The sequence below is a fragment of the Phyllostomus hastatus genome, unplaced genomic scaffold, assembly GCF_019186645.2.
Source record: "Phyllostomus hastatus isolate PE091 unplaced genomic scaffold, TTU_PhHast_1.1 phas_contig_17, whole genome shotgun sequence".
In the NCBI taxonomy this organism is placed as follows: Eukaryota; Metazoa; Chordata; class Mammalia; order Chiroptera; family Phyllostomidae; genus Phyllostomus; species Phyllostomus hastatus.
In genome coordinates, this window is record NW_025333664.1 from 22,465,404 (window position 1) to 22,477,458 (window position 12,055).

At 56.4% G+C, this 12,055-nt stretch overlaps 1 protein-coding gene across 8 annotated transcripts in view; it reads left to right on the forward strand.

Annotated features, from left to right (window-relative positions):
- The first annotated feature begins 874 nt into the window (after positions 1–874).
- The window catches only part of SNPH (syntaphilin), a 38,864-nt gene continuing 27,683 nt past the window's right edge, over positions 875–12,055 (forward strand). For 7 of the 8 annotated variants that reach the window (XM_045833449.1, XM_045833446.1, XM_045833452.1 and 4 more), the window contains exons 1-2: positions 875–996; positions 1,240–1,346. Coding sequence is in view for 1 of the 8 variants with exons in the window: in XM_045833451.1 (XP_045689407.1) it covers positions 2,409–2,430 (22 nt within the window). In the remaining 7 variants the exon portion in view is untranslated. Of the gene's footprint in view, positions 997–1,239; positions 1,347–2,350; positions 2,431–12,055 lie in introns of all 8 variants that reach the window. The other variant, XM_045833451.1, reaches the window with a different exon arrangement.

Here is a 12,055-nt window from a genome sequence, read left to right on the forward strand (position 1 = left end):
GAAGAAGGGTGGTCGAGAAGGCCTCCCGGAGGCAGCGACGCGGGACCGGGATCTGGGAGCGGTGAGGGGTGGTCTGAGCAGCGGGATGACTGATGCGACGGCCAGGGCTGGTTCGGAAGGGGCAGCCCCTTCCCACGGCTCCCCACTCCCCGCAGGGGCGCCACCTAAGCAACCAGGCCCGGAGAGCGACTGCCCCGCCAGGAGTGGGAGGGCGAGGCTGGGACTCCGGTTCCCTGGGCTCCCCCCCACCCCCGTTTCCTCCAGGTTTCTCCCGTGATAGTGACAGTGATGGGAGACAGAGGGAAAGGCGTTTCACCAACGTTTACTTTAGATTGTGATTGTGTACGTTTCCGTCTTTCCAATGATTCACCATCCCGACTTCAAAGAAAAGCATTTTGGTTTTCAGATATTTAAGATTCTTGCTGTCATTCTCCTTAGTGGTCCAAGTGCAGTTTTCTTTAAATCACCCTGGACCCGGAGGCACTCGGTCTGGGGGCGGAAAACGTTCCTAAAGAAAATCGGATCAAATCGCTACTTCACGTCAGCCGACTGCGTGCGGGGAAGCCAGGCCGGTCTCCCCGTCCCGCGCTACAGGCCGGAAAGCCGCGGCCCAGAGAGGTCGAGGGGCTCGCCCGGGGTCGCACAGCCCGTCCGCGATCGGCACGCGTCCGGCGGCGCCCGCGGCCCGGCTGTGAGCACAGGCCGGTGTGTCCTGCGAGAGGACGCCGCTCGGCGTGCTCGCGCCCCCGTTCCCACGCCCTCCGGAGCCAGGTGCCAACTATCTCTTTAAGAAGGAAAGTGAAGACCAGCCGCTTACGCAGCCGCCGGCGAGCCGCGGACTGGCTCGTCCTTTCCATCCGCCTCCCCCTCCGCTGCCCGCCCCTCCCGCCCGCAGCCCCAGCCCCGGCGCGCGCCCAGTTAGCGCTTCCAGCAGGGGCTCCGGAGAGCAGTCCGGCGGCCCTGGCGGGGCAGCCGAAGCCATGGGAGCCTCCGCAGGTGATGACGGGACCCCGGGGACCTCCGCGGCCACCCCCCAGCTACGCCCTACGCAGCCCAGGGTGCCAAGTGCGGGGTGGGGGAGGGGAGACGCGGACCGCACCGGGGAGCGGAGCGAGGCAGCCTGCCCTCCCAGCTCCGCGGCTGCGGCGGCCCAGCTGTCAGCGGCCCAGGGCTCAGCTACCCGGGAGTCCCCGCCCGCGTTCATCCGCACCTGTCTGCCCTTGTCCCCCACCGCCGCAGGTTGCTGATCAGGGCCAGGCAGCTGCAGCAGCGACTGCAGAGGCGCTGCGCCAAGCCGGGCCGAAGTGGTGCGAGCCGGCCGAGCTGCGGAGGGCGAGTGGACACAGGTGAGGAGGCCGCTGCGAGCGGAGCCGGGAGGGACCCCTGCTCTGCACCGCGGAGGGTGGTGGGGCGGGGCGGGGCGGGGGCCGCTCGCTGCGGTAGAATCCTCAGAGGGCACCGGCCGAGGAGGGGTTAACTGTGACTCATTCTCACTCTCCTTCGTTCCCCTACATCCTTCTAATCGCACCCCCCTACCACCACCACCACCCTGAAATTCACAACTAGAGGATGCTGACTGCAACAGGGAAGATGCCCAAGGTGGGCGATTAGGAGGGTTTCAGGGTCTACCCTATTGCTATTTGTTTTCCTCTCCCAGCATTTGGCAAACATTTACGCCTCTTTCCTCTTGGAAGAGGAGAGGGGTGCCTGGAGGTGGGAGGAGGATGGAACCCCCCACCCAACCCAAGGTCAAGGGCCAGTGACTGCTTCCTTCCCATAATCCCACCCCCCACCCCCCAAGCATCAGGGCCCTGCAGTAGATCTGGAAAAAATGCCCCTGACCTCTAGGATGGGAGATAGGGGCCTCAGTCTCCCCGGAGCCTCCATGGGATGTGGAGCCGGGCTGTTTGGAACAACCTACTGGCCTGGGAAGCCCCACGTGTAACCCCATCCTCAGCCCCGCAGATGAGGCGAGGCTACACACTGCCGGCTTCCCCTGCCTGCTCTGCGGGTCTGGAGGTGTGGGATGGGCCGGAGTTGCTCCCTGAGAAAAGGCGATCTCCGCAGGCAGGGTGGTGTGGGCAAAGTGCCGCAGCCCAGGGTTCGGGTCCCCTTGCTTGCTACTAGGCCACTAGTAGCCATTTTAAAATTCTTCAGGCGTGGGTGTCTTTCTGCTCCTCTGTTCAATGCAGGCGTTGGATTAGATGGTCCGTACAATCGTGATGTGCCACTCAAGCAGCTCCAACACGTCAGGGGGACCTCTGTCTTAAAGCAACCCAGGGTTTAAACTTGAGTGTATGAAATAAGTATGGTTTTGTCAGTTGATCTCTTTCAACTCTGGACTTCTCAGGTGAAACATTGACCTTGTGGGTCTCGTGGAACTGAAAGCGCAAGGCAGTCCTGGGCGGATGCTCCTGTGCCCTCACCAGGGTAACCTTGGTCACGTTGCTTCCCTTCCCACGCTTCGGTTTCCTCATCTGTAAATCTGGAAGGAGGGTACATGTCTCACGGGGTTGATGCTAGGGTTCAAGGAGACACTTAAAATTGCACCTGTGCCCAGCACGGAGTAGATTCTCACAGACACAGGACCTGGGAGACAGACTGGGTGAAGAGGAGTAGCTTCTTGTAGTCCTCTCCCCCCTCCACCCCTGCCCATCTCTTCTCCACCTGGCGGATGGTGTCCCTGACCGGGGACAGTGACTGCCGGGGTGTGCTGGCCTGCTGGGCTGAGGGCCTAGGAAGCAACCAGGAGGCACAAATGTTTCCACTGCAACGGCTGTGACATCATTTTAGCAAATGATGGTCCCAAGGAGGCACATAAAGCCCAGCACTGGCTTTGGAAAATCTTGGCATCCGAGAGCAGAGTCTCTAAGAGAACAGCAGCCTCAGACTCTCGTGTGCCTGTGGAGGGGCAGGGACCAAGGCTTCCTGATTTCAGAGAGACCCACCGTTGCTCCCTAACCCTCCCCAGAGTCTCGCACTAGAGTCTCCCTGGGATGAGGCAGCTAAGTTTTTGGTGTCCTTATTTTCTATTCTTTATCTTCACTCCTGCTGTCATTTTCAGCCTCGCATTCACCCTTTCTTGCCCTGGCTTATTCCACAGACAGGGGTCTGCCTCTTGACAGCACGGTAAAGAAGGCTCCCCGTGGGGAGGGGCAGGTCATGTTGCTGCTGTATCGTTTGGGCCAAAAGAAGTGGCGATGTCTCCACCTGCTCTATATCCTCCCAGCAGAGGGCCCCTTGCCTCTCTGTGTCTCCAGCCCCTAGTCCATGGCTAGGAGCAAAGTAGGTCTTCAGTAAGTTTGAGGAAATTCCATCCCTAAGCCAGCTAGGTTAGGGAGCAGTTGCCAAATGTGTTGCTGGAGGTGTGGGTGAGAGCACTTTGGAGCATAGGGCGTTGCACAGTTGTCGGTTGTCGTTTCTGTTACTAATACTGTTGTCATCGCTATTGGCAGCGGCCACCAGTGGTTTTACCCTCTCCTCAAGTCAGGTTCAGGGGGGCTAGATGTGCCTGGGAGAGTGGCGTTGTCGGTAAGCAGATGGTGCTAAGATGACCGTCAAGGGAAGGCGGTTGGGAAGAGTGATTCCGGCCACTTGCTGTGTTCGGGGCGGGGGGTGGCAGAGAAGAAGAATCAATTGGCCAAAATGGATGCACAGTAGAAAATCAGGAGACCCAGGTCCCAAGTCTCATTGTGCCATCTCATTGCGTGACCTCGGGCCAATCGCACCTCCACTCTAGGCCTCTGGGCCTCCGGCTTGGACCTGGGAGGACTGGACCACCTGGTCCCTTAGGTCCCTTCTGGTTCTGACATTTTTTTCAAGTGGATTTTGTTGAATAAAATTGAGACCAGTATTACTCTCAGTATCGTTGATGGAGCACCGGGCCATGAGTATCGCAGGGAATCCTCATAACGAAGTATACCTGATTGACAGGTGATGAGACTGAGGCTTGGAGAGACGGACTGGCCCAGGATCGCACAGCCGGAAGTGGCAGCACTCCTGTCTGACAGCAGGTCTGTCGGACTCGAAGGAGCGCACTCTCGCAGAAGTCTCGCTGCCTCCCCGTCAGACCTCGCTGCCACCCCTGTGAGCTGTGTGTGCGCTGCACGTGTGTGCGCAGGGGGTGTGAGAAGGGAAAGGCGTTTCCCCAAAGTGATTCCCGCAGAGGACTGGCTGGGCCGAAGTGTGTGTAAGTCAGAGCTGAAAAGCCCCCCTTCCACTGCGAGCCCTGCTGTGCAGGTCGGGGGTAGTCGCCCCTTTACCTCGGAAGAAGGCTAAAAGTGAATGACAGTCACGACAGACACACGTTCTGAGCGCGTCCTGTGTGTGGTGCTCTTCTACAGGGGTTCACTGTTTTACTGCTCGGATGATCCCATTATGTGGGCACTGGGATCTCACCCATTTTACAATGAGAAAGCCGGGGCAGAGAGGCCAAGGGTCTCACCCAGAGTCACACAGCTGATCTGTTGTGAAACCGGAGAAGGTTTTGCGAGAAGTGCGCTGTCTACTGGGAGTCAGGGAGAGCCTTTCAGCCTGGGCCGTCTCATTGACTGGGTAGCTTTGCGGACGCCAGTTCCCTCTGAATGTCGGTGCTGCCGTCCCCCAAATGGGCCGGATGCATCTACTGGCTCTAAAAGACCTAAATGCCACCTTGGCCCAGAATAGGAGTGGAGGGGATTCCTTGTCTAGCTAAACATTAATCAGCGTTTGTTTACTTGTTAGTCACGCCCTGGATAAGTGCACAGGATGATACAGGAACGAGTAACAGTTCACGTTCAGTTTAAGAAGCTCGCAGCTGACGAGAGGGGACAAATATTTAAACGGTCTAGGGACTGTGGTAACACGGATGTGGGGCAGAGTGGGGCGGGGAGAAGGGTCGTCTTTCCCACTCAGGGGTCAGGAAAGCTTTAGAGAGATGACACCATTGTCATCTCCTTATTTTTGGCATTGCGTTCGTGTGTGATGATAATGAGGATGATAAATGTTCTACCCACCTTTGGGTATTACCAAACAGTTTTAGAGACTTGTTGGCTTCTGACCCCAAAACGTGGCCGCAGAAGTCTGAGGGATTACTCAAGCCCACTCCGTGGCACAGTCCAGTGGAACGTCCGTTGGTCCCGGGTGGGCCCAGACCTTCCCTGCCCTTTCGTGCATACAGAGACGGGGCTCTGGCGTTCCTCTGGGAGAGCCTGGCAGGTGCCCGCAACCATGCAGTAGGCCTGGGGACTCCTTCCTCACATCCATTCTGAGCCTGCCTCCTGTCTGAAGCACCAGCACCCGGAGAGGTGAAGGCATTACCCAGGATTACTCAGCAAGGCTGGGAGCACAGCTCTGGCCTGATGGGAACGGCACTTCTCAGCTGCGTGCAGTCATTCTGCATCCAGGTCAGCAGAGGCCTGAGGGGCTGTTTCTGCACTGGATGGGCAGCTCACACTGGGTGAAGGTTTGACGCAGGTGCTGCGAAGCTCGAGCTGAGGGCCCTGGACAGGGAGAGGCCTGTGTTCCCTCGGCTGCTTTGCACCTCTTAATAAACAGATGTTTATAAAGTGTGCATCACATGCTCTGCACCATCCTCCAAATCGAGGTGCTGAGTCAATCAAGAGGGACTGTCTGGGGACCAGCCTGGTGCAGTGGGAAGAGCCAGCGCTGGGGAGTTGAGGGACTCACCTCAGCTCTGCAGGCTCTGCTGCAGGCTGCCTGGGTGGCCTGGGGCACAGCCCTTGCATTTCCACACCTGCAAAATGAGAGTCAAAGGTGATCTCTAAGGGCTTTTCAAGCTCTGACTGGCTCACAATTCAGCAGCTCTTCCTTCTGTTCTGTAGCCACTTTAGGGGGTGTGGGAGTGGAGAGGACACCGATAACTGGATAACTGTAACTCGAGGAAGAAGGAGATAACCACAACAAGAGGCGTGAACAAATGCTCTGTGGGTTTGCTGCAGGGAGAGGGCTTGGGAAAGGCCTAGTTCAAAAGCTGCCTCTTCAGCGTTAGGATGAGATGCAGATACAGGCGGTCTGAACCAGGAGGAACAGCAGAGGCATGCTGGCATTCTGGGACAGGAAGGCTTTGTAGCAGAGCGGTGACCCCCAGACTTCGATTTCAAATATCTGTACATTGGAGGGTCTCTCCTAGGTTAGCCAACGTTTTATTTTGCCATTTAAGGACATTCAAATGGCATTTGTGAGCACCACACTCTAACCAACTGAGCTAATGATGGCTAGTGGCCATCCTCGAATGATGTTTCGAGTCCTGTTTATTATCACTATCATATAGTGAAAGAGCATTTTAACATCTCTGTCCCCAGAGAAAGAAGGCGATATAATACCAGGGAAGGAAGAGGTACTCCTTCAAATTGAATGCATTTTGCTTTATGAAACACTCACTGCACTGCCCGTATTTTGCTCATTTTACCGCAGACGAGTGTCCTTGTGTTTGACTTTGGATTCAGGCTGCTTGGGTTTGGATCCTGGCCGAGCTACTTTTTCTCTCAGAACCTCTGTTTCCTCATCTGAAAAGTGGGGAAATGATGCTGTCTACCTCATAAGGCCATCAGGAAGTCAGTATGCCATAATTCTGCATGTAAAGCGAGGGATCTCAAACCCGGCTGTCGACACAGGCAAAACGGGTTGGGCTGTTTGGGGGTTACAGCAAACTGAAAAGTGCTTGCCTGAAGGAGGCCGCTGCTAGCCGGCTCCTGGGCCCAATACCGTCAGATGTTCTGATTTATACAGAAATCTGGCTGTTTGTCTGTGACATCTCTTAATGTTTAACATGTGGCCAACTGGGCAGCATTTTAAATGCACCTATTAAACTGTGTCTGCGGCAGGTCATCCGTCTGTGTCCTGTGGTGTAAAGTTCCAGATGCTGGACACGTCGTGCCTGGCGGACGTCAGCTGAGCGTGTGGGCGGAGAAGGGAGACGAGGCTGCGGAGGGGGCCTAGGCAGGGCCTGCCTTGTCTGTGAGGCTGGGCACCACGTCGTCGTTCCTTTGGCGGCTGGTGATCGTCTGCTTCTCGGCCCGCTGCTTCAAAGGCCCTGTTTGTGTCCCTTTTGGCGACCCTGTCGGGATTGAGTCTCTAGGGACCGAGGCCTCCAGACACCTCTATGCCCCCTTGAAGTTGGCACTGGCCGGGCTTCCCTAGCCCAGGGTCTTTGGAAACTCGGTCGGCAGCCTCAGAAGTGGGAACTTGGCTGGTGGCCCGTGCAGCCTGGCACAGAAGCCACCTTGAGAGACGGGCGTGGAGAGAGGCTCTGGCAGCTCCTCGGTGGGAGGGAGGGGTGGCTCCTGGCCTTTGGAAGCCACGCTGGCCTTGCTGCCCAGGTCCTGCCACCCTCTGCTTGGGTTGTGTGAGGTCCGGGCCGTGAACAGTTTCCGTATGCACAGCTCTGCCACACGGACACCCCCGAGAAGTGGGGACCTGGTTGTGGAGGAAGCCTAGAGCGTCCTCAGAGAAAGCCCTTGCGGAGTTCCAGATTAGTGGGAGGAGCCGCACTGACTCAGTCTCCGGGCATCCTGGGATTCAGATTGGAGCCTCTAATGACAGTTTATACTGTGCGGCTCCAGTTAATCAAATATTCATCAGGCGCCTACCGTGGCAAGGCTTTATCCCGGCCACTGTGGGGAAACGCAGAGAAGTATTTACATCCATCCGTTCTACCAATATGCGCGGAGTGTCCAGGCACCACAACGCGGTGCCTACCCTCAGGGGGCTTTTTGGCCTGGTAAAGATACACAGAGGGTGCACGGGGCCTGACTCATCCGAATATTAATAGCAGCTGCCATTGGGTGTGTCGCTGAATATTGGGCTCCAGCCGTGCAGTACCCGTTTCAGAGGGTGGATGTGGGGATTGAATGCAGGGCACACAACACGCCGCCCTCCACACACGCATGCTCGGGGAGAGGGCAGCTGCATTCGCGTTAACCTGGGCACTGCGCAGCCCCAGAAGAAAGGTCAGGACGCACACGGGTCAGAGAGAACAGGGAGCAGCTGACAGTTCAGGCCCACCGAGCACGTGGTGCCGTCACTTTACAGGCAAGGACGCTGAGGCGCAGAGAGGGCGTGGTTTGTCCGGTTGCACAGCCGCGGTGCCTCCACCTCAGTGCCGGGCTGCTTGGCCTCGACGCTCTCTTCTCTCTTCTAAGCCATGCTGCCTCTAAACTAGTGATTAGTGATCAAAATTATGAAACTACCGCACACAGACGGTGAAGCACAGCTCCACTGGAGAGGCAGGGGGGTTTTGTGGTTGAGAAAACTGGGACTCTCGGAAAGAGGAAACTAGCCAGAGTTACAGACCCATGAAGTGTCCTGGACCTGGCTTCCCACACTGTCGGGTCGGAATAGTCTTCAGGGGATAAAGAGAATTGTCTGCAGATACTCAAGTACAGTCAGCGGAGGGCGCCTGGGCTGAGCACATAGGTCTGGACATTCTGAAAGGAGTTCATGCAAGGGGGATGGAGTTTGGAATGGCCGTGCTTGACAGTCTTGCAGTCCAGAGAATCTGGGATTCTAATAGGACCAGTCACGGGTGTTACAAGTAGTGGGTGTCACTGGTGTTCCCAGGAGAAAGAATAACTGTAGGCTGGGACTATCTAGGAAGACTTCCTGGAGGTGGAGGAAGAACTAGTGCAGGATCTAAAGGTCCAGTAGAGTAAAGGGCTTGGGAAAGGGAGAGGAGTGGGAAAGGGAGAGGAGTGGGAAAGCGAGAGGAGTGGGAACAAACCCCAGGGAAGTGAGCACACCAGTCTGGCTGGGCCACAGGGCTGGTGCCCCTCAGCAAAGGGCATCGCCCTGTTCTCTTGAGTTTTTTTTAAATTGTTGTTGCAGTACAATTTTCTATCTTTTACTCCCATCCCAACCCACCCACCCAGCCCTCCCCTTCTCCCTCTCTTGAGTTTTTTCAATGGCGGGGATGGAGGCATGGTGAATCCTGGGTCTTTCCCAACGTCTCATTAGGAGGCCAGTTTGGCTCCACTTCCACCTCTTACCTCTCCTCACTGTACCACTCACCTCCCTCCCAGCCCCCTTTTCAGAAGGGACAGGCTTTGGACCCTGAGTTCAACTGGGAGAAAGTCGTGCCAAACTTCACCTCTGCGGTGAAGGCCATGGGAGAGCCTAAGACGGACAGCCTGGGCCATCTTCTTCACCTTTGGGGCACACAGCCTGAGTCAGGGAGCCCCGGCTCCTTCCACTGAGGCAGCCCTGGGCCTCCCAGGAGCTCCTTGCTGCTCAGGGTGCGCACTGGCTTCCGGGTCATCTCCAGTTCTGCTACCTGTTCGCCTGGGATCTCAGACAAATTCCTTACCCACGGGGCCATGTTCCCGCCCACCAAAGCGGGATCTGCTGGATCCTCCATGGGGAAGGGCCTGGAATACAGCAGATGCCCCCTCTCTGCACACCTCAGTCGCTTCCCTGCCCCTCTGCAACCCAGCTCTTGTCTAGGCTAATGAAGACAGCCACACTACCCAGCAGGTGCGGGCTGGGTACCTTAGAGCATCGTCCCACAGCTGTGCAGAGGGAAGTACAACTATGGAGGAAATGGGGTCACAGGAAACTTGACAACCCACCCACGGCCATTACGTATGGCTGAGCTACCAAGTCCCTGGCACCAGGGCCAGCGTCCTCCACCACCACCACCACCACCACCACCACCACCACCCTTTTCCTTCCTTTGCTTTCTCGTTCTTTCTCTCCCTCTTTGCTCTCTCAGGCCTGTGGATACCCATTCCTCCCTCCTCAGCCCTTAGCTGGATGCATAAGAGCGATTTTACCGGCCCGGGGCCTCACTGCAGGGAGTCCGCATGAGCTGGGCGTTGGGAAGCTGTGTCACTCAGACGTGTGCCTGAGGGGCCCTCGGACGCACTCTGCCCCAGGTCGGCAGCACTCGCTCCATGGGCCGCTCCTTTCCACCTCGGTTACTTTTGCTCACCCCGGTCCCCTCCACCCACAATTTTCTTCTTGTCCCCACTGCTGTCTCCCGTGCTCCTGTCTGCTTCAAGGCCCAGCTCAAATGCCATCTTTCAGGGCCCCTCTCGGGACCCCCACAGCCCCTTCTTAGAGCCCAGGCTCTGAGGCACCATGCCACGCTTCATGCCGTCAGGGGGTGGACAGCACCTGCCCCTCCCCTTGCACCCCTTCGCTGCCCTGCAGGGACCGGCCGTGCTGGGGGGTGGCTGGGCCCAGACTGGAGCTGCAGGACAGCCAGAGCCGGCTCCCTGTTTTGTGGCTTCCTGCTGGCAAGCCGCTCTCAACCCACCCCCGGAGGGGGGCTCTCACTCTGAGGGTCCTGTGCCTGGAAGGTGAGGAGCCCCAGAGTTTGGTGGGTCTGGCAGGAGATCGTCACGTGAGGAATCCCAGAGGTCAGCATCCAGGTGAAGGAAACCAGGATCCACACCTAGACGGCGGCAGACCCTTTGCCCGGAGAGGTCGAGAACGGAAACTGTAGACTTGGGAGCTGGACACACCTGGCTGCCATCTTGGTCTCTGCCACGGACTTACCTGGTGACTGTGGGCAAGTCGCTGGCTTCTCTGACCCTTTGTTTCCTCGGTAGTGAAAACAGGTCCTAATCACAACCCCGGCCTCTTCAGAGCAAAGCTGGCATGAGAATTAAACTAGACTAGAAATCCCACCCATGTAAGCACCTGCACAGGATTTAGTGCACAGTAGGTGCTTCATAAATGGCGTACCCTTCCATCCACAGTCAGAAAGAAAGAACTTTATAACTTCTCTAGTTTTCCAAAGATCCATTGCATCCTCAGTTGGTAGTGAGCTCCCCCTCACTGGAGGTATTCAAACCAGGCCTGAGGAATGTCATTCAGAGAAATGGGGCTTCAAACAGATGTCTGTTGGGCTGTGCAACCTTCATTCTTCCTGCCCTGAATGCCTGTGATTCCATGAAGACTTGACTCAGATCTCATTAGTCAATTATTAGAAATCAGTTGGGGTTTGGCGTGGATGCCCATTTAGCACAGATAAAGGGTGCTGCTGGAGTTGGGTGTCTCCTGACAGGTGGTGAGGCTGGAAACACAGTCAGGCCCAGGAAGAGCTCTGACAGGTCCTGTGAAGGGAGCCCGGCTGGGGCGCTCAGGGCACGTGGCCACGTGTGCGAGCTGAATTTCGGGAAGGCTCTGCCATGACCAATAGGATGAACCACCTAAGGCAAGGACTGTGTTTGACTTACCTCTGATTCTCGGTGCCCAGCTCCAGCCAGGCACACAGGAAGTAGTCTAGACAAAATAAAACGAGCAAACGCAACGTAGCCTTGGTGTCATAGCAGATCGAATCCTGGCTCGAGAGGCTCTCAGAGTAACCCTGGAGGCTAGGCGCAGCGTCATACTCCACGCACGTGTCTGTGTGCACGCACCTGGCTTCCTAAGTGAGACTCGTCCTGCTTGCTGCTGCTCCTCCCCCTCTTTCCCCTTCCCCTGCTTCTCCTGCGCCTGCTTTATTGGACTAGTGTCAGCACACAACAAGCTGCAGGTATTTAGAGTGTGCGATTCGGTTTTCACATGGCATACAACTCACAAAAGCATCGCCACAGTTGGTGATGAACGCATCCGTCATCCCCACACGACTCCTCTTGCCCCTTTGTAGTTCCCCCTTCTGTGCCTCCCCCCGTCGGCCCTGGCAGCCCCTGGTCTGCTCTTACTGTGGACTACTTTATGTTCTCTAGAATTTCACGTAAATGGAATCATGCAGTATACACGTATTTTTGGGGTCTGGCATCATTCCCTCAGCATAATTACTTGAGATTCCTGTCATTGTGTGTATCAATAGTTGATCCCTTTTTATTGCTGGTAGTACTCCATTGCATGGAGGGATAAGCCATGGTTCATTTATTTCTTCATTTGTTGAACATTCGGAGGTTTTTTTAGAAATAAAGCTGCCAGAAACATTCGTGTATAACTCTTTGTGTAGGAATATACTTCCCTGTTCTCTTGGGTAAATACCTAGGAGTGGAATGGCTGAATTATTCAGTAAATCCGTAGGTAAGTGTTTAAGAAACTGCCCAAGTGTCTCTGAAGTGGCTGCACCACCAGTGCACGAGAGCTCTGGCCC